This window comes from Petaurus breviceps, unplaced genomic scaffold (genome assembly GCF_028583685.1).
Source record: "Petaurus breviceps papuanus isolate PSGF00001 unplaced genomic scaffold, PetGlider_PUasm1.0 90750, whole genome shotgun sequence".
NCBI classification, from domain to species: domain Eukaryota; kingdom Metazoa; phylum Chordata; class Mammalia; order Diprotodontia; family Petauridae; genus Petaurus; species Petaurus breviceps.
In genome coordinates, this window is record NW_027187335.1 from 1,290,219 (window position 1) to 1,311,299 (window position 21,081).

General features: G+C 43.1%; 1 protein-coding gene across 7 annotated transcripts in view; it reads right to left on the bottom strand.

Annotated features, from left to right (window-relative positions):
• Window positions 1-21,081, bottom strand: part of MSI2 (musashi RNA binding protein 2) — a 542,542-nt gene that overhangs the window by 41,823 nt on the left and 479,638 nt on the right. For 4 of the 7 annotated variants that reach the window (XM_069067445.1, XM_069067447.1, XM_069067446.1 and 1 more), the window contains exon 11: window positions 1,196-1,258. In XM_069067445.1, the coding sequence (XP_068923546.1) occupies window positions 1,196-1,258 (63 nt within the window). Of the gene's footprint in view, window positions 1-1,138; window positions 1,259-21,081 lie in introns of all 7 variants that reach the window. The other 3 variants (XM_069067442.1, XM_069067443.1, XM_069067441.1) reach the window with 1 other exon arrangement.

A 21,081-nucleotide genomic window follows, 5' to 3' on the forward strand; every position in this document is an offset into this window, starting at 1 on the left:
GAGAGAGAGAGAGAGAGAGAGAGAGAGAGAGACAGAGAGAGAGAGAGAGACAGAGAGAGAGAGACAGAGAGAGAGAGAGACAGAGAGAGAGAACGAACCATGTCCACTGAAGTGGTTTCAAGAGGGGGCCAAGGCCCTCTGGGAACCAGTAAGGACATCAAAATATAGCCTCTCTCTGGATGTCCAGAGGGGAGCCGAGCCCATGCTTAGCACAAGATAGGAAACTTCAGGGAGCCAAGAGGGAACCTTTCCAGTTGGCATCCCAGGCTTCCTCCAGCCCCAGCCAGTCAGACTGAACTTCTGCTAGTAAAAATTTTGCACTTAACTTGAGCTGGCTCTGAACCTTTTAAAATGGCTTTGGAAAGCTTAGGACATCGGGTAAATGATAGCTTGGGTGTCTTTCCTTAAGGCCAGATAGAGCTAGCTGTGCTGGCCACAGGGCTAGGATGAGACAGTGAAGGGAAATGGAGAAACCCAGGTATTAGAAAGGTCCAGGGGTTACAAACCATAAGAGATGTTTGGCCTGGTCTCAGCCTCAGGTCAATGGGTGTGGGAAGAGGGGCTGGTGAGGGAAAAACAGCTTCACTCCAGCCAAGGACACCATCCTGAGACTCCAGCTGTACCTGAACCCACTGGCCAGGTAAACACATCTCTTGATGGCAGAAGGGCCAAGATCACTACTTTGGATATCAGGAATGGATAGATAAGTTTGAATTACTGTTTTCTGGATGAGGGAAGGGCAAGGGTCTTTGGATTTCCTCTCTCACACCTTGGTCACAGAGCCTTTAATAAGGTCAGAGAAGTAGGGCTAGGGTTGAGTGTTGTTAACCTGATACAAAGTCAGGGGGCAAAATGACCACAGCTAAAGGAGGGATCTGAATTCAAAAACAATTTCATTCTTTTTTTTCCTTAAAGAAAAATGAAACAGATAGAGAGAGGAAAAAAAAAATTACTCTCTGGTTTGCAGTTTTGGTTTCATATGCCCTGAGAGATTCCCCAGGCCTTGTGGCCCCCCATTCTGTAGTCTTAACTCTTCTCTTCCCTAACCCTCCCTGGGCTCCCTGGCCAAAAATGTGACCCAGTGGTCAGAGGAGTGCTGGACAGGTGCAGCCACACAGAATACCAACAGAGTTTTTACCTTCCCCTGCACACTGGGGGTATGCCGTGTAGCCGCCTCTTCCATACACCTCCCTACCTGATCCTCTTGCTGCTGCCACTGCTGCCGCTGCCACTGGTCCATATGCTGCTGCCGGAAAACCTGGGCACAAAGAAAAAGGGGAAACAGTAAGGAGATATTCAAGGAAGTTTTTGCTTCTTCCCTTCTCCATCTCCCCCCCCCCAAATATATATATATATATAGATATATAGATATATAGATATATAGATATATAGATATATATAGTAGAAGAGGAGGAAGACATGGGTTAGGACTGAACACACAAAAACTTTTCAAGAAACGAACTTGTTAGAGGAACATATTAGTGATTCTCAACCTTTTGGGAAGTGTGACACCCTCTGATTTTGTCTGATTTTGCAACCCTCCCCTCTATCCCACTTGAACATAGTATAGTGAGTATGACCTGCTCATTTAAAAAATTAAAGTGAATTAAACTGAAAAGTTCTTTTTTCAGGGGGAGGGGATAGGAAAGGGAAATTACTAGACCTATGATTTCATTAATATAGGGTACTCCAGGGGGCAGCTAGGTGGTGTAGTGAATAGAGCACAGGCCCTGGAGTCAGGAGGACCTGAGTTCAAATCCAGCCTCAGACACTTAACACAAAAACTAGCCATGTGACCTTGGGCAAGTCACTTAATCCCAACTGCCCTCTAAAGCAACAACAAATATATATAGGGAACTCCTGTCACAGAACTTCCTTCAACTTAAAAGTCTTAGAGAACTGCCTAGGGAATTGAAAGGTTAAATAACTTGCCTAGAGTAACATAGCCAATAGTTATCAGAGGTGGGAATTGAATCCAGGCCTTCCTAATTTCAAGGTTGGCAATCTGTGCCACCCTAAAATGAATTAGGATTTTATTTTAAAATTTTGAATTGGTATTCAGTAATGACATTGATCCATAGTTTTCCTTCTTTGCTTTATCCTTTCCTGGTTTAGGTACTAAGATTATATTTGCCTGACAAAAGAAGTCTGGTAGAATATTTATTTCTCAATTTTTGAGAATAATTTGTCTAGTATTTGTATTATTTTTTAAAAATTTGATAGAATTCTTCTGTGAATCTATTGGGATCAGGAGTTCTTCCCTTCCCCAACTTTTTTTTTTAACTGCTAATACTATTTCCTTTCGTGATTTGGATTATTTACCATCTCTATTTCATTTTCTGTTAGTTTGCATATTTTATATGTGAAGATAATCTATTTTTTGTGTCTTCAGTTTTGTTAGCATAACTATGCACAGTAGGTTCTCTGCAATTCTTTTTGATTACTTCTGGTTTGTTGTGATTTTACTATGTTTCTTGGCTATTTTGTTGATTTTATTTTCTTCCCTTTTCTTTTTAATCAGGTTGGCTTAAAGGCTTATCAATTTTGTTAGTCTTTTCAAGGAATCAGTTTTTGGTTCTATTTATCAAAGAAGTGAATTAGGATGAACTTTATTATTATTATTTAGAGATAAGTGGTGTACTAGACAGAGTACCAGCCTTGGAACTAGGAAGATCTGGGTACAAGACCGTCATCTAACACATAGTGGATACATGATCCTGGGCAAGTCCCTTAAACATTCAGTGCTCTAGGCAGCTCTCTACTACAAGATACAGAGAAGGTGTCAGTCTTCATTGGGAGAAGGAATTTCCTCACCTGGGAGTTCCCTACACCAGTGAAATCATAGGTCTAATTCCTATTCCTAACTTGAATGCTAGGAAGAATTTAACAACTTTGATGGAGGTAAATAATGACAACTTGAGGTGTCTGCAGAGTAAGGTTGGGAATGGCTAACATGGACCCTGAGTCCACAGAGGGCAGAGGCTGGGTCTTTTTGTACCATATACAATCATTGGGCTGTGTGCCGCTGGACTCTCTGAGAACCACTGGTAAAGGAGCTGTTTTAAAACCAGCTATTCTCTGTTATAATAGGCTGCTGACTTTGTTGCCCTGAAAAGGATGGGGATGGAGGGCCTTTTTCCAGTTGGAAGACACCTCAAAGACAAATGTCACTGCAGCCCTATCCAATTGGATTGCAATCTATTCAACTGGAGTACCAGCCCAGGAGGGCAGAGAAGGCCAACTAGCCTTGTGGTTTAATGCATTTGCTTATAGGCTTTCACCCTCAGGAGACAAAGTATCTTCATTTAGCACCTCTACTTTGGGTACTTCAGCCCAGAGGAGATGAGGCCATGGATATCAAAGGGAGCCTCAGAAAGAACCCTTGAGTCTTTCATGATTGAGTCATAAGTTTCTAAAAGGAGATAATCAGTGAGAGTGTCCCAAGGTACCTACATCCCTTGGAGAGCATGAGGACAGTCTAGATGAGAGCAAGGACCAGAGCTCCCAGATTCTGTTATTTGGCTGAAGCAAAGGCATAAAGGAAGAATCCCAGAAAGACTTTGCCTCTACCCTCCTGGACATCCAACTATCCCATCCCCCCTTAAGCTGCCACCAATATCAACTGGAGCACACAAGCACACAGATCCCTCTTTTGCCCAGACAGACAGACGCTACAAGACCTGTCCCCGGCTGCCTTTCCAATAAGTAATGTTATTTTGGATGGCATTTAAGCAGACAAAAAAAAGTTTCCTGGGCAGGCCCAAAGGCATCAATCAGTCTGGCCTTAGCTGGGTCTTTGAAGGAGAGACTTCTTTGGGACAGAGCAAGACAAGAGGGAAAGGAGAGAGTTTGTTGAGCCAGTAACGGGAGAAAGCTGGGAGGGAGGAGAGAAAGGGACAGAACCAAACACATGGCAAACTAAAAGCTTGCTAAAATCTAAAACTACCATCTTAGCTACATGAAACTATAAGGGAAGAAAGAAACTCCACATGGAACAGGCTAGTCTAGGAGGGCACTCTAAGCTACTTAAAATGTTAATTAAAATAAACATACTTGCATTTAAATATGGTAATAGGGCTGTTGGGGGAAAAAAAAATCCAGGTGAATTAGTGTCAGTGGGTACCCCTTGATTGTCTGATCCTGTTCTATCTATGATGATGATAATAAGGACAATAAGAATCTTGGACATTTATATGGCAAATTCACAGTTTACAAAGTAGTTTATATAATCTTGTTTGAGATACACAACTCCTTGAAGCTACCCCAGGTATTATTATGCCCATTTTACAGATGAAGAAACTAATGTTCAGAAGTGGCTAAGAGACTAATAAGCCTATTGTTACCCAGAGTCAAGAGGTAGAATTCAAATCCAAGTCTTCCTGACTACAAGCATTCCCTTTACGAGGCTACTTAAATATACAGAAGAAAGTAACATACAAAGGGTGAACCAAATATATCAGGCAATCAACCTAGGATAGGCCTATGGAAGGGATTCCTCCAGCAAACCTCCCTTTCATCCCCACCCCAACTCCAGGTTCTTCAAGTCAGGGACAGATTCCCAATAGCCCATCTCTCTTCTACAGGGGGAGAAGAGCATTGGTTCTCTCCTTCACTGTCTCATTGTTTACTTCCAACAAAATGTAGGATGATTCCTCAGTGAAAGGAGGCATGAAATTGGGTTTAGTAGTTAAGAGTAGGGCCCAACAGAAAGATGCTTGAACAAAGGAGCTATTTTTGGGCATTGAGTATGGTTGGACAAAGGTCAGAGAAGGGGGGAAGAGAGGAAAAAAAAACAACCCAACTCCGAGCTAACATGAGGAAAGAAATCCATTATCCCTAATCTCAGATAAAAGTACCAGCAGGTGACCCAGCTCTGAACAATTGCTGGATATTGGAATTTAATCTGATCCATCAGAGCAGAGCATAGATAACCCAGGCCAGTGTGAAAGGCTAGGGAGAACAGATGGGAAAGGAGAGAAAGAGAAGCCCAGGGAGAAGAACACGTGAACAACTCCCCACCCAAGAGAGATTCTGTTGTCTCTACAGACTACAGATAGGTGCAAAGAGAGGTCTGGGGGAGGAAGGGAAAAGTCAGTGTGCTTTCATCCGAAGAGACAGACTCAGTGCCTCAGTGACCCAAATAACCCAATAATACCAAGAAAGGCTCCCTTCTCTTTATGTCTATTTTGACTGAGGGGGAAGGCACAGGGGGAGGACCAAGGACAGCTCTTGCTATGGTGACTTAATGGCCCCATGCAGAATAAGAGAAGCTGTGGGCTGCCATACTTCTTTCCAAGCTTCAGAGGAAGCAAACCCTTCATACATGGCTCAGGACTATAGTAGCTCATGGATACACATAGGGCGCCATGATGGTGCAATATCATTCAGTTGCCGGGATGGCCTTGCAGGCTGGGTGCTATGAGAGAGGGGAAGGGAAGGCAAGACACTGGGGGGGTGGGGCTGCAAATAGAGGGAAGCCACACCTTTACTGCTCAGGGAGATCAAAGCCCCTGAGTTCAGAATGCCAATTTTGTTCAGCTCTTGGGACAAACTGTCTCTATATTTGTGAAATGGATTGAAGAGGAAAAAAATGGAGGCTAAGGTTCAGGGCTTGCCTAGCACATAGAAGGTGCTTAATAAATGTCTACTGATTGAGGGAGGAGTATCTATCTTCTTTTTATTTGCATGCCCAGCACCCAGCACATAGAAGGCACTTAATAATTACTTGCTGATTGATTCATTTATTGATCTGGACTCTGATCCTAGCTTAAATAAACCTGCATCATTCAGTCAGTATAGTCTTGACCCCATCCCTACCCCAGGACAAAGGTCATTCAGTGAACTTGTGGAGAATCACTTAACCCCAGGACTTCACTACAAAATTATAAATTGTTGAGGCAGCTAGGTGGCACAGTGGATAGAGTGGCAGGCCCAGAGTCAGAAGCACCCATCTTCCTGAGTTCAGAATTGGTCTCAAGACACTTATTAGCTGTGTGACCCTGGGCAAGTCACTTAACCCTGCTTGCCTCAGTATCTTTGCCAAGAAAACCCCAAATAGAGTCAGGGAAGAGTCAGACACAAGTGAAACAACAACAAAACTCCCGCATTAGAATGTAAGCTCCTTGAGGGTAGGGAGTGTTTTTGCCTTTCTATCATTTGATCTCTCAATATTCTAGGGTACTCTAAAAGACTAAGAATTGCAGATTTGTATCAGTGGATAAAGTTCCTTGTTGGGAATTCCCTATCCAGGTGAAATCACAGACCCAGTCCCTAATCCCTAATTCTTTATATCGCCAGCTCTTAGGCATATAGTAAACCCTTAATAAAGGCTTGATGACTTAAATAAGGATTGTGAACTTTATTAGTGGAGGAAGTTTTGACACCAATGAAATCACAGAGTGTTGATGTGGACATATATCACTTTTAGGAAAGGGAGAGGGAGGAAGGGAAAGAGAGAGAGGGACAGAGAGAGACAGAGACAGAGAGAGAGGGAGAGGAGAAACAAAGAGAGAGACAGAGACAGAGAGAGGGAGAGGAGAGACAAAGAGAGAGACAGAGACAAAGAGACAGAAAGAGAGAGAGGCAGAGGAGGGACAGAGAGACAGAGAGAGAATGTACGCATACATGACTCTTTGTGACCCCATTTGGTGTTTTCTTGGCAAAGATGCTGAAGCAGTTTGCCATTTCCTTCTCCAGCACATTTTACAGATGAGGAGACTGAGGCAAACAGGGTTAAGTGACTTGCCCAGGGTCACATGGCTAATAAGGCCAGATGTGAACTCAAGAAGATAAGTCTTTCTGACTCCATGCCCAACACTCTATCCACTAGCTTCCTTTGGATAAACGATGCAGTTTGTTTTTGAAAAGACTCAGACAACACCCAGAAAAGGCAAAGTTAAACCCCAGATGCCAAGAGGGAGTAGGAGAGAGACGAGTGGGAGGGAGAATGGAGCTCAGTGCTGGATGTGCAGAAGGTGTGTGCATTCGTGTGAATTACTTTCCAGTTCTGAGAAGTGTTAGGAAGAAAGTGGGAAGTCCTCCTGGAGGGAGCCGAGGAAGAAGCTGTGTGAAGAAGCCAACCCTGCCTCATTTCCCCCAAACACTTTGTGGCTTCTCATCCCCCGCCCCCCCAAGTGAACAATTCTCCAGCTCTGCTTTCTGCTGTCTCTTCAGAGGCCATCAGGTAAAGCCTTAACCCAGCTCCCTTATCTCTCCAACCTTAGCACACCAAGTCTTGCCAAGTGAGAAGAGAAAATGACAAAGCAGGGGGATAGGGGGGTGGCAGCGAATAAAAACCAGCCTGCCCCTCTGTCTCTTTTCAAATAATGTTAGCCCTGCTTTGATCAGGCCTGGCTGGCTTTCAGAGGCTCAGAGCTGTCATTTCCCACAGATTTCCTCTTGCATTATTTCTTTCATTAAGTGGTATTATCCTTTTAGTAGCAACACTGGGCTTTGCTGGGAAAAGAGAAGGCAGAAAAGCTCTGTGTGTAAACATTCTGGTTTCAGGCAACTTCTTATTTCAAAAAGGCTGCCTCTGTCACTGGGGGTGATCTCCCTCAAGAGGGCTGGGGACCCAGAAGCCAGCACACTGTGATCCAGAAATGAGGCACTCAAAAGCATCAAACCCTCAAAAACTCAAGAGTGATGCCCAGACCCTAGATGCTTAGGATCAGACATCTTAAAGCAAGAGCTAGAAAAAGCCTTGGAGATCATCCAATCTATCCTCCCATTTTACAGATGAGAAAACTGGGTCCAAAGTTCATATGGTTATAACCATCAAAAGGGCGTAGGTGGGATAGCTGGGATATAATCATCAAAAGAGGCTAGCTGGGAAAGGTATGGGTGTGTGAGTTTGTGCCATAGAGGGGGTGGGAAGAGAATGGTGTATATAAAGGGGACAGTGGTTCCAGGAGTAGGGCTGCTCGAGATAAACCTTGAGTTCCGAGGACTGATGATGAATCACTTCACCCACCTCTACTTTAGTACTTTAAAGCAGTTAGGTACTGCAGTGGGTACAATGCTGGACTTGGAGCTAAGTTAGGAAGACCTGAATTCAAATGCTGCCCCAGACACTTACTAGCTCTTTCCAGCCTTAGTTTCCTTATGTGTAAAATGGGGATAATAATAGCACCTATCTCACAATAAGAGCTGTTGTGAGGATCAAATGAGATAACATATGTAAAATACTTTGTAAACCTTTAAATGTTGTAATATCATTAAAATCCATAATGAGTCATGCATACGCAGCCAATGAGGAAATTTATTTTGTTGAACTACGCATATTTATTGTGAGAATTTGTGATTATTTTTGTTTATTGTTTAATTGGGGGTGGGCAGTGAGGTGGAAAGAAATAATTATTGCATGTAAAAATCAATCAATATATTTTTTTAAAGGAATGAGGTTGATCAACCCTTCTGGAGGCAGAAATCCATTTAAAGAAGCTGGATCATGAACTCTCTTGTTAAAGAGACATTGTCCAGGGAGCAGCAGTCCTGTAAGCTCTAAGCCAGGTCTCCACACAGCTAAGCTCCAGGGTCTCTGGGCAGGGCAGGGGGCTACTGCACACTTAGAACCAAATGACTGACCAAGATGCCCAACAGAAGAGTCAACTTTTGGGTTGTCAACAAAGTCTGAACAAGAAAAAATGCAAGGCAAGGCTATCCTCCCACAAGATACTGAGGAGAGGAGAGAGGCCCTAAGGCAGGGCTTCTTAGCTAGGGGTTTCAGGGGGACCGTGGGTGGATTTCAAGGGTTCTGTGAACTTGGATGGAGGAGGAAAAAAAGAGGGGCTTTTTAAAAATTTCAGTATAAATGGTTTCCTTTGTGATTCTATGCATTTTATTTTATCCATTAAAAAAAATACATTATTTGGAGAGGGGGTTCCTAGGTTTGCCAAGACTGCCAATGTACCGGGTTCCGGGTCCCTAGCCCTTTTTAAGGAGGAGGACACCACCAGTAACAGAGGCGGCCTCTCTGAAATAAGAAGTTGCCTGAACCCAGAGTGTTTTCACACCAGGCTTTTCTGGTCTCTACTTCCCCAGCAAAGAAGTCTTTGACACAAATGAGATTAAGAACCCCTCTCCAAGAGCAAGTTCTGGGAACATCTCCATGTCTAAGATCTCTGATACAACCCAAAAAAGCTCTTTTCGTGAATTTCTTTTTTTTTTTTTGGTCAGTTCTAGAAAAGAGATTGGGGGAGGAATATGCATTTATTAAGCATCTACTACATACTTCACTGTGCTAAGTCCTTTACAATTGTCTCATTTGCTCCTCACAACCACCCTGGGAAGTAGGTGGTGTTCTTATCCCCATTTTACAATTGAGGAAACTGAGGCAAGCAGAGGTAAAGTGACCTGTCCAGGGTCATCCAGCTAGTGTTTGAGGTAGGATCTGAACTCAGATCTTGACTCCAGGCTCAGAGCTCTATCCATTGTGCCACCTAGCTGCCCCTACTTAAAGAGCACTTGCTCTGGATGTCAGAGAACACTTACTAGCGTGTGACCTTGGACAAAACACTTAACCTCTCTGGGCTTTGGTTTCCTCATCTATAAAATGAAGGGTTTGACTAGCTGGCCTTTGAAGTTCATTCCAGCTCTATATCCCTTATCCCATGATTCTCCCTTGCCATGGTAAGGAGGGAGGCACTGTGGTGCCTTGGAAAAAGGACTGGCTGTGGAGTCAGAGAACCTGAGTTCAAATCCCAATGCTGCCACTTCTTCCTTGGGTCACCTTGGAACAGCTACTTGACCTTAAAGGGAACCAATTTCTTCCTCTGTTAAATGAGGGGGTGGGGTGAATTCAATGGCCTGTGAGGTCCCTCCTTGCTATTAAGATTACAAGGGGATATTTCTTTGGCTTTTGAGTCCAATGGAAAACAGAAAATGTGATGGCTCCCACTGGGAAATGAAAACCAATTCTGTGTGGAGGGTGGCTGGAGTAGGAGGAGAGAGCCCCTGGACAGCTCCTGTCCTCTACTGCCAGCCACACAGCTCCTGGGTCCCTCTTCCAGGGCAGTGCTATTAAGAGCACGATTTCTCTCTTAGAATGACTGAAGCAATGATACAGGCCAGCCCAGAGTTTATTCCAGACCTGGCACTTTGAGAAATGCTTCCCATGGCAGTTACTAACTGTGATGTCGCTCATGCCCATTGATCCAGTCAACACCTGTGGGTCTCACCAAGGTCAAAGTCTCTATTAAGATAGATTCATCGTTCAGTTTTTTTTCAGTTGGGTCTAAATCTCTGTGACTCCATTTGGGGCTTTCTCAGCAAAGATACTGGAGTGGTTTGCCATTTTCTTCTCCAGCTCATTTTGCAGATGATGAATTGCAGCAAACAGGGTTAAGTGACTTGCCCAGGGTCACATACCTAGTAAGTGTCTGAGGTCAAATTTGAACTCTGGTCCTCCTGACTCCAGGGCCAGCACTCTATCCACTGTGCCACCTGTATCTTATTTCATAAGTGGCAGGTTACTTTTGAGGCAACTATGTGGGTACAGTGCTGGATTTGGAGTCAGGAAGACCTGAATTCAAATCCTGCCTTAGACGCTTCCTGGCTATATGGCCACACTACTTCAGACTCCTTCTGCTTTAGGGACACAGGAGCTGTGATGGAAACAAGGAGATCATGGAACAGATGTGTCCTCCCTCTAATCCAGAAGGTCCAGGGAAGGCTGGGGAAGACTATTGAGAACAAGGGAAAGAAACAGTGATTTAGGAAAATGACCAATGAGTCTTCCTGGATATTAGATTGCACTTCTTATTGTTGTGTGAAGACCAACTGAAAGAATTAGGGATGTTGAAGTGAAAGAGAGAAATGTTTGGAGGAAGGCAAGGTAATGGGTAAGCTGAAGCCAACGGAGAACCATTAAAAGGAAGAGGGTTCTCTTTCATTGTTCTGCCTGGTCCAAGGTAGAGCTAAGCTCAATGAGGTGGAAGTTTCCAAGCAGTAGGCCCACTGTGCTAAGAGGATCAGGTTCCTTATGGACACCTGGCACCCCCTCTTGAGACAGTCCTTCATGGTTATTGCTATGGGATAGCTCCTGTGATGCTTCTTAGGGCTGGTCGGATGAGGCGACTCATGGGCTACTGGCAACAGGCATATTCTCAGCATCCCTTTCATCTGGCTTCCTTCTCTCTTCCTCCTTCTCTCCCTCTCTCTTCTCCACAGAAGAAGGGTGCCTTTGGCTAGCTTTGTGCTCACTTTCCTACTCCTGATACAGACCCCACTAGGGAAGATGGCAGGATGGGGACAGTCTAAATACTGACCTAGTCTTCCTTTCCAGCAAAGCCTAATATGTCCTCGCAACTTTAACCCTCTGCAAGAAGCCTTCCTACTCTTCTTAATGCTAGGACATTCCCTCTGAGATTATCTCATGTTTGTGCCACATTGTTTGCATCTTGTCTGCCCCTTAGACTGTAAGCTCTTTGAGGACGGGACTTGTTTTCATTTGTCTTCATTATCTCCAGAGTTTAGCACAGTGCCTAGGCATAGTAGATGATAGATAAATGGTTGATGACTTGACTAGACATCTAAAGAGCCAGATGGTGCAATGGATAGAGCACCTATCCTGGAGTCAGGAAGACTCATCTTCTTGAGCTCAAATCCAGTCTTAAGACACTTACTAGCTGTGTGACCCTGGGCAAGTCACTTAACCCTGTTGGACTCAGTTTCCTCATTTGTAAAATAAGCTGGAGAAGGAAATGGCAAGTATCTCTACCAAGAAAAACCCCAAATGGGGTCACAGAGTTGGACATGACTGAAAAATGACTGAACAACAAATAGGGGAGGGGGATATTGGACTAAGTGGCTTCTGAGGTCCTTTCCATGAAATTCAATACATATACATCCCATGAAATAAGACTTTATGATCCATGGGCCTCAACCTCCCCAGTCCACAAAATCCAGATGACATATGGCCAACTCAATGGGATATCATAAAGAGAAATTATAAAATAGTTGGAGAAGTGACATATAGCAAGTATTTTTATTATAATCATCATCATCAGTGCTAAGAAAAATATTACTCATAGAGGTTTATAGGATCATAGATCTGGAAAGAACCTCAGAAACCATTTTAGTCCAACTCCCTCATTTTACAAATGAGGAAAATAAGGTACAAAGAGTTTGAAGGATTTGACAAAGGCCACACAGGGAGTAAGCATGAGAGGTAGGATTTGAACCCAGGTCCTCTGGTGAGTCAATGTTCTTTTCACTGTACCATAAATGTTGAGTTGGGAGCGATTTATATAAGTTTACTATTATTATTTGTAGCATTCATTTTAATTAATTTAGTATTTGTAGCATTAATTATTAATGCTCCCCAGCAGAATATAAGTTCCTTGAAGGTATGGGCTGTATTTAATTTTTTTGTATCCCTAGAGCCTAACACAGGGCTTTATATTAATAAATGATTATTTAATTGGATTGACCCTTCATAATTTATTGAGACTTGTTGAAAGTCCCATAGCTACTGTGCCTAGCCTGAGGTGAGTGTTGGTGTCCCAGGCCACAGCTCCTCTCCAAAATAACAGATCGATTTCACCAAAGTAATGAGACCATTGGAAGCAAGCTATCTTTTCACTGACTTGCACTTGCTCAGGAAAACTCGACTATTGTAACTTCCCACAAAGCTTTGGATTCAAGGATATAGCATCTCTCTCGGCTCTCTTTAAGCCCCTGGAAAGCCTGAGCTCAGTATCATCCAACGGAACTGATAATCTCTGTTTATTTGTTTCCATAAACCACATACTATCCACTAACATGGTTCTTTACAGATCCTCCAGGAGGGCTGGGGCCTGCTCATGCCCAAAGCAAATTTACAAGGACCTGAATTGTCTCCTGCAGTCTGAAGGTAATCCTGTTTTCTCCTTCGTAAGCTCGTTTTTGTTTTGGCCTCTTCTGCTTCCCCAAACAATTATTCTTGTTGAATTTCCCAGCTGTTCCAACTGTGGCCTACTCAAAGTGGAAGGGGTTGGGGGGATAAGCGTCTAACAGATGCTTCTGTGCTCAGCAAAGAGCAGGGAAATGTCTCTACAAGTCCTCCGACTGCCAAGAGGGACAGAATGGCTCGGATGTCCTATTCTCTGTCTGTTCTAACCCACCTTCCATCTCCCTGCCTTCTACAGGCTGTCTCCCCATGCCTGGAATGATTCCCTCCTCACCTTTGCTTCTGGCACTCCCTAGCTCTTGTTGAGATGCCTTTCAGTGGATGCTTATTAGGGGAGGCCTTTCTAGACTCCAAAGGTCAGTGGGCTCCTTCCTCCCCTAAATGACTTTATATTTAATGCTAATGACAATAGCTGACATTTACATAGTGCTTTCAGGTTTGCAAAGCACTTTATGTTATCTCGCTTGATGTATGTGTATATATAATGTGTATGTGTATGTCAGTGTATGTGTGTATGCATACACACATACACGTACATACTTAGATGTTATTTCCTTCCTATTGGAATATAAGCTCTTTGAGGGGAGATATTCCAGTACAGTGTCTAAAACACAGCAGGGTCTGATAAAGACAGGAACTGGATCTTTAATTGCATTGACTGAGGGGTCTCCCAGTGGAGAAAATTCCCTCTAGCCTCCATCTTCTCTGCCACTTATAGGCAGTTGTCTAGACTACTGAGCTGTTAAACTACTTGCCCACAGACACAGAGTCAGTCTGTGTCGGAGGCGGGTCTTGAACCCAGATCTTCCTGGCTCTGAGGCCAGCTCTTTATCCATCACTGCACACTGCCCCTCAGACCATGGGAGGTCCATAATAAATGGTTGTTGAAATGACTGGGTGGGGCACATATCTAAAGTTGGGGTGAAAGATGAGATACTTCCGCATTTACCCTTTTGGGGGGGGTGAAGAGGAGATTCAAAGATTAGAGCTAGGAGGCACATGAGAAGGGAGGGAAGGTTTACTTGGAGGAGTCTCACTAATCCAATAGCTATAAAGGAGAGGACAGATATAGGGTTCTCTGGGCATGGTCCAGGTTAGACAAGAAAGGGAGAGAAGGTGCCAAAGACCAGTTGTCAAGGAGATCCTCCTGGCCATGAGCTCCCTGCCTCCTGGCTCATATCACTAACAAATGAACCTGGCTGAGGAATGGGAGGAGTTCTATGGTTGCTGAGGTCCCCATCTTTAGTTCCAGGAGAAGGAGGTGACAGAAGCAAATACTGTTTGCCTCTTGGCTTGAAAAGCTTCTGGTCCTCCCTTGCCTTAGAGGGACCCTGGTGTTCTCACAGGCCTAGCGCCACTTCTCACCTTCAGTCAACAGACACACACTCTTGAGCGACTTATTTATTTATTTTTAAAAGGTCTAGATGTGTCATTTGCTTTTGCTGATGGAAATTAAAAGTGAAGGCCTTGAAGAAGAGTAATTAAGTTCATGCTGGCAGACTTATTATGGATTTTGTAAAACTGTGTGAGCCAGGAAGCCCCTGCTGCCATTTTAAATAGAGTAGGGTGATGGTCAGTGCTGTGGAGGGCAGGGCATTAAATCAGAACTAAATCTCTTAGCAAATGGTGAGAGAAAAAGAAAAAGCCACAATGAGATCTCTCTCATTGGACTTTGTCGTATGGCAATCAGTGAGTATCCTTTTTTGGGAGGGGCAACAGATCAGTGTGGGTAGCTTCCAGGGTGGAAATTCCCTCCACCAATGCATAACAGGTGTCTCATCTAAACTTATAATCTTAGCTATATGAGGCACTGAGAGGTTAAGTGATCTTCCCAGGGTCACATAGCTAGTATGTTATAAGAGTTGTGACTTAAAACTAGGTTTTTCTGACTCCGAGGTTGCCTTTTTGTATATGACATTAGATCTGCTGTTTCTTATAATGACAACAGTAAGTATATAAATGCATTCATGTGTGTACATGTGTGTAAATGCATAACACACATACACACATATAGTTTATAGAATTCTTTCCTAATAATGACAACAGTATGTAAATATGAATACAAATGTACACACATATGTGTATATTAACACACATATATGTATATATACACCTATATTTTACAGTTTACAGAATGCTTTCCTCACAACCCTCTAAGACAGTCTATTAATATTCCCTTTAAGTTGGACCATTAAGTCTAACCTGTTTATTTTTATTTTATTATTTAAAGAAAACTAGCGTTAAGGATAAGCTGTTAATAAAGTAATAAATTGTATGGTCCAAAAACAAAAGAAAAGAAAGAAAACTAGTGCAAGGTGACCCAGGTGATGCAGGGTGGAGGACGGGTTTAAGCACAGCCCACTGACTCCGGGGTCAACATGCTTTCCATCCATGGTCCCATGATGAAATGAAGCTCAGAGAGAACAGCAGAGGACTCAAAGACAAGTCTTCTGCCTCCAAGTCCACAGTTCTCTCTGAGCCTTAATCTCCCTGTCTTTCAAGTGAGGGGCTTGGCCTACATGACTGCTTCCAGACCTCCGATGCTCTGTTCACAATGCATTGAGGAAGCAATGCTGAGACACGAATACAGGTTATTTGACCCTCCAGCACTCTTTCAGCTACACGGCTCTGTCTCATCATATCCCTTTCATAATCACGGCGCATTTTTGGCTGGTACATAGTAGGTATTTCATGAATGGTTTGTTTTCTTTTAAGGAGGCAATCGAGGTTAAGTGACTTGCCCAGGGTCATAGCTAGTGTCTGAAGACGAATTTGAACTCAAATCCTCCTGACGACTCCAGGACCAGTGTTCTATCTGCTGTGCCCCTTTTTATTCATTCATTCATTCATTTATTCACTTATCTATTTATTTCCTTTAGGAGACAATTGGGGTTAAGTTCATGAATGTTTTACTGACTGCCTCAATCTCATCTCAGTTAACTGTCATAAGAAGCTTTTTGTTGTTGTTTGGTCATTTTGGTCATGTCTGATTCTTCGTGACCCCATTTGGGATTTTCTTGCCAGAGATACTTGAGTAGTTTGCCATTTCTTTCTCCAGCTTATTTTATAGATGAGGAAACTTGAGGCAAACAGGGTTAAGCAATTTGCCCAGGGTCACAGAGTTAATAAGTGTCTGAGGCCAGATTTGAAGTCACAGAGTTGAGTCTTTCTGATTTCGAGGCCAGTGCTCTATGCACTGAACCACCTAGCTGCCCCCATGAGAACCCTATGAGGCATTATTTGTGAGATGGATATTATCATCTCTCTCAGCCAAATGAGGAAACTGAGGCCCCCAGACTGCTTTAGTCACACAGGGAGTAGGTGGCAGGGCTGGGGTGAGAAGTTTATCTCCAATTATCACCTCTTGCTCTCTTCCCATCTTCTACCACTCACTTCCTCTCTTACTATGTCTACTTCTCACACCTTTCTTTATCTTACTGGTGAACTTTCCCAAGGAAAAGCACATCGACCCAAAAAGCTAAGCCTATAAAATTTCCTTCCACTTGGGAAGAGCAGGGGCAAAGAAAATCCCCAACAGTAGATAATTCTTAAATTATTTACATTTGGCTTTAGAAGGCAATAGATGATTCTTTTCCTTTGCAAGCAGCAGGTCTACCATCCTCCTGACAAATCAGGGGTTCTTAGCCTGCGTCTGTGAACGTTTTTAAAAATATTTTTGATAGCTGCATTTCAATATAATTGATTTCATTTGTAATCCCGTGTATTTGATTTTATACATTTAAAAACATTTTTCTGAGAAGGAATCCACAGACTTCACCAGACTGCTCAAGGTGTCCATGATACAAAAGGAAGTTAACAATTCCTGTGATAAACAAATATTCATATCAAGGTGGATTCACTGAATACGTGCTGTTATATTAAAGGGGGAAGCAGTTGGTGATTTAAAAAAAAATCTGGCCAGGTATAATTATAAAGCAGAAGATGTACAAGAGATGGCTGAAGTTTTTCATGCATTGATGTATTCATTATGAGGGGTTGCTGATAATTCTACAAACATTTATTAAGCATCTACTAAGTGTAAGCCATTTTGTCAGGATAAAAAATTGTCCTTAAGGAGATTGCTATAGTCTTCTTAGGGGTCCATGACAAGTCTGTTGTTCACTAATATTTAGAGGGCTACTATCCCATGTATCTTTACATGGCAATATATGCAGTTCATAGAATCATGTATTCATACATATATTGCTAGAAAGGACCTTAGCGGTCACTGAATTCAACCCCCTTAATTTAAACTTGAAGAAACTGAGTATAAGAGAAATTAAGTGACCTGTCCGAGAAGATGCTGGTAGTAAATAGAGAGCTGGGGTTTTGAACCCTTGTTCTCTGAATTAAAATTCCCTGCCTTTTCCATTATACATGCAGAATTACACCATATTCATGTATATACGGATGTGCATGTACATACACTCTGGGAACCCAACTGGGAAATCTTTAGATTGAAGAGAAAGCCAGCGTCCCTATGCAAGGGAGTATTAGGCCACCATACAAGAGCTAGTGGCACTCCTGGGCCCAACCATGATCCAGAATAGGATCCAGAAGAGAAATAGTCATCACCACAGCCTGGCACACAGTCTGTGAACAATAAATACCGACTGATTGACTGATAGAATATTTCAGGCACAGGAACCATGACTGCCCAGAAAATTCCTTGGTTTTTTTCATGAGATGAATGATAGAGGCAGTTCTGGAGCCAATGGGCCAGAATGGGGACTGGCAAACTATGGCCCCTTGTGCCTGTTTTTGTACAGACCTGTGAGCTAATAAGGGTTTTGATAAACTTTTCAATAAAGTTTTATTTTATTTAAAAATGTAAAAACTATCCTTATTTAGAGGGCTATAGAGAAATAGGATGCCAGCAGAATTTAGCCCTTGAGACATAGTTTGCCAAACCCTGGGGAAGCAGAAAACCTAGAAGTTAAATGTTCACCCAAATGACAGGTGGGGGGGAGGGGTAGATTAAGGTTCCTCTGGGTCTGACATTCTATGGTTCTAGAGTTAAAAAGCGCTGGAATGATCTGTGTGCCTCTCTATTTTTTATTTTTCTCTGTATCCTCAGCACTTAGACTAGTTCCTGGCACACAGTTAAGTACTTAAGAAATGCTTTTTTGATTTAATAATAATAATAATACTAAATGCTTCACCTGGAGAAGGTGGAAGTAGAAAAATCTTTGCCTAATTTTGCAGTAATTGCTAGGGGTGTATGTGTGTGTGTGTTAGTTGTGAGACCCTGGACAAATCACTTTACTCTGTCTGCCTCAGTTTCTTCATTTGTGAAATGAAAAGGAAATGGCAAGCCACCCCAGTATCTTTGCCAAATGGGAGTCACAAAGAGCCAGACACAACTGAAAATAACTAAACAACAACATGTGTATTTTATAGCTTATAAATAGCTTTATACACAATATATCATTTGAGCTCCACAACTGCCCTTTGAGGGAGGGGCTATCATAATTCCCATTTGGCAAATTAAGAAAGTGAGGCTGAGCAGTTACATTATTTGCCCAGGATCACAGCAGCTAGTAAGTCAGTCAGGATCCAAGTGGATCCTAATTACAAGTTCATCACCTGAAGCTGTTTGGCATTCCCACTGAGAATCAGAGCTAAAGGAATGGGGGTTAAGTTTAAGCAAGAGGAAGGATTAAGGCTTAGAAATATTATTATTATCAATTATTATTATCCCATAGAACAAAAGATAGGGACCAGAAGATTTATAGCTAGAAGGCACTTTAATAATTCATCTAGTCTGATCCATTCATTTGAGAGAACTGAGAACAAGAGATGGCCTCTTAGTTAAACTACTTTCCCAAGGTCAGTGAAGTGACTTTCCCAAGGTTATGCAGATACTAAATGAAAGAGGCAGGACTCAAGGCCAGGTGTTTCACCATGCTGCCTCTCTTAGGACTGACATTTTCAGCATCACATAGGTAGTGAGTAGCAGAGTTAGGATTTGAACCCAGGTTCTCTGGACTCTAAATCTGGGGTTCTTTCTATTCTATCACTCTGTAAGGAGCTCTGTAGACCCCTCATATCCAAGAGATATACCCCATGATGAAACAGATCCAGTAGAGTTCATCTGAAACCCCAGATAAGGCTTTTCACCCATCACTGATGAGGCACAGGGTTGAGCTACTTTCCCACTAGTGGGAATAGGGTTTATTGAGTCATTCCTCAGGGTCTCATTTGTACTTGGAAACATGGACAAATGGACAGATATGAAGATGGTGAGTGCACCCAGCATCAAGAAATGTTCATTAGGCTAGAGGGTAGATTTGTGTAGGAACGTCAACTGGAAAACCCAGGATCACATTTCAAGTCAAACCATCCTGGAAAAAAATAGCTTTAGGCTCTGTGTTTGGCCCCACTGCTTGCCCCCAAAATGGTAATGTCTGTTGAGAGGATAATGAGGTCAAGAGGTTCTGGGCTACACTCCTTAGAATGACTCAGACTCATTCTCTGACCAGAGTCCTAGGACCTGGGGATGAGGATCCGCTCCCACTCCTTCCTTTCCCCTGAGTTTTTGGGAGAGAAAGGGGATGAATAAAGGGTCTGAAGCTTAGGGTGAAGAAGAGAAAGAACAAAAGGGGGGGGGAAGGTTTGGGAAGCATGGGGGGAGGGGAAAGGAAAAGGGCATGTTGGTAGAAGGTGAAGTCAGGAGGCAAAGAAAGGAATAAGAAAGAGCAGTGTTTTAAGATCAAAGGCAGAATTTAGCTTAGAAGGGCCCTTAGGCACCATCTAATTCAACCCAGTTATTTTACAGAGGAAAACAAGGTTGTGTTGAGCTAAATAAATGGCTCAAGGTTGTTCAGCTGGTAAGAGAAAAGAGGCAGAACTGGCACCTAGGCCTCTGCCTCCAAATCTAGTGCTCTAAGAAAGGACTGCCCATTGTTGGCTTTCCCCCACCATGATGGGTGACCTCAGAATGTTCTGCTTCTTCATCCAGCCCCATTTCTCTCCATAGTTTTGGAAAGTCACTACAACTCTGGGGTCCAATATAGAGAATCAGATCATTCCCAGCACTAACCCAACCCTTTAGGAACCAACTATGGGGACCCTGGCACATAACCTTGGAGAGGACCAGATGGCTCTGGGTACTCTGATGGTGGCTGGTGCCTGAGGGAGAGAGTGCCTGAAGAGGAGAGGAACGACTAAGCAGGATCGCAGTCGAGCCATCAGATGCAGATGCTCTGCAGTCTAGGCACACAAGGACAGGATGCATTCCTAGAAATCCTGTGCCCCCCCAAGCCAAGAGGACATGCAAGGCAGAAGTGTGCACACAGGGGGAACTGGAACATTTTTACAATTTTTAAAATCCAGCTGTCATTGGTACTGGTTATTTGGTGCTTTCACCTTCCCCATAGCAAGACTAGGAAACTGCAAAGCTAAGAGAGAGCAGCACACAGCATGTCTGTGGTAAACAATTTATTTTTCTACCTCAGTTGCTTACAGGAAAAAAAATGTCATTAGGGAGTAGCACAGATGACCTATTTACAAAAACGAAAAAATTCACAATGGCTAAAAATGTTTGCAAAGTCAGGAGTCCTAGGATAAGTTCACCAACACAAAGCAATTCATAGCGAAACAAAATGGAGGAAGGAGGTTGGAAGCATCCATACAGATTAAAAAAAAGAATAATAAAAGTAATAATAAGGAAACCCACTGCCTGAAGGAAAATAAAAGGAAGCCAACCAGTTAGGGCATCAAGCATCTTTAATGAAATGATTAGCAGGGCTGCCTGTGTGGAGCATCTGGGACACCCATACCCAAACACATTGATTAACAAATACCAAACAGCACAATCCCAATGCAAGCTTGTAGCTCACTTCTCACAAACTTAAGTACTTTGAAAAGGAGGGCCCAAGGGAACTAAGTGGCTGATAAAAAAGGGATAGATATCAGGGGTTGGGAAGGGAGTAGCATCTACCAGATTATACTGATTGAGTAGCAGTAAGCATGGCTCTGAGGACAGCTAGGTGGAGAGAGCACAGGGCTGGAAATATGGAAGACTCAACTTCCTGAGTTCAAATCTGTCCTCAGACACTAACTGCGTGACCCTGGAGAAGTCATTTAACCTTACTTGCCTCAGTTTCCTCATCTGTAAAATGAGCTGCAGAAGTAAATGGCGAACTACTCTAGCATCTCTGCCAAGGAAGCTACAAATGTGGTCACAAAGA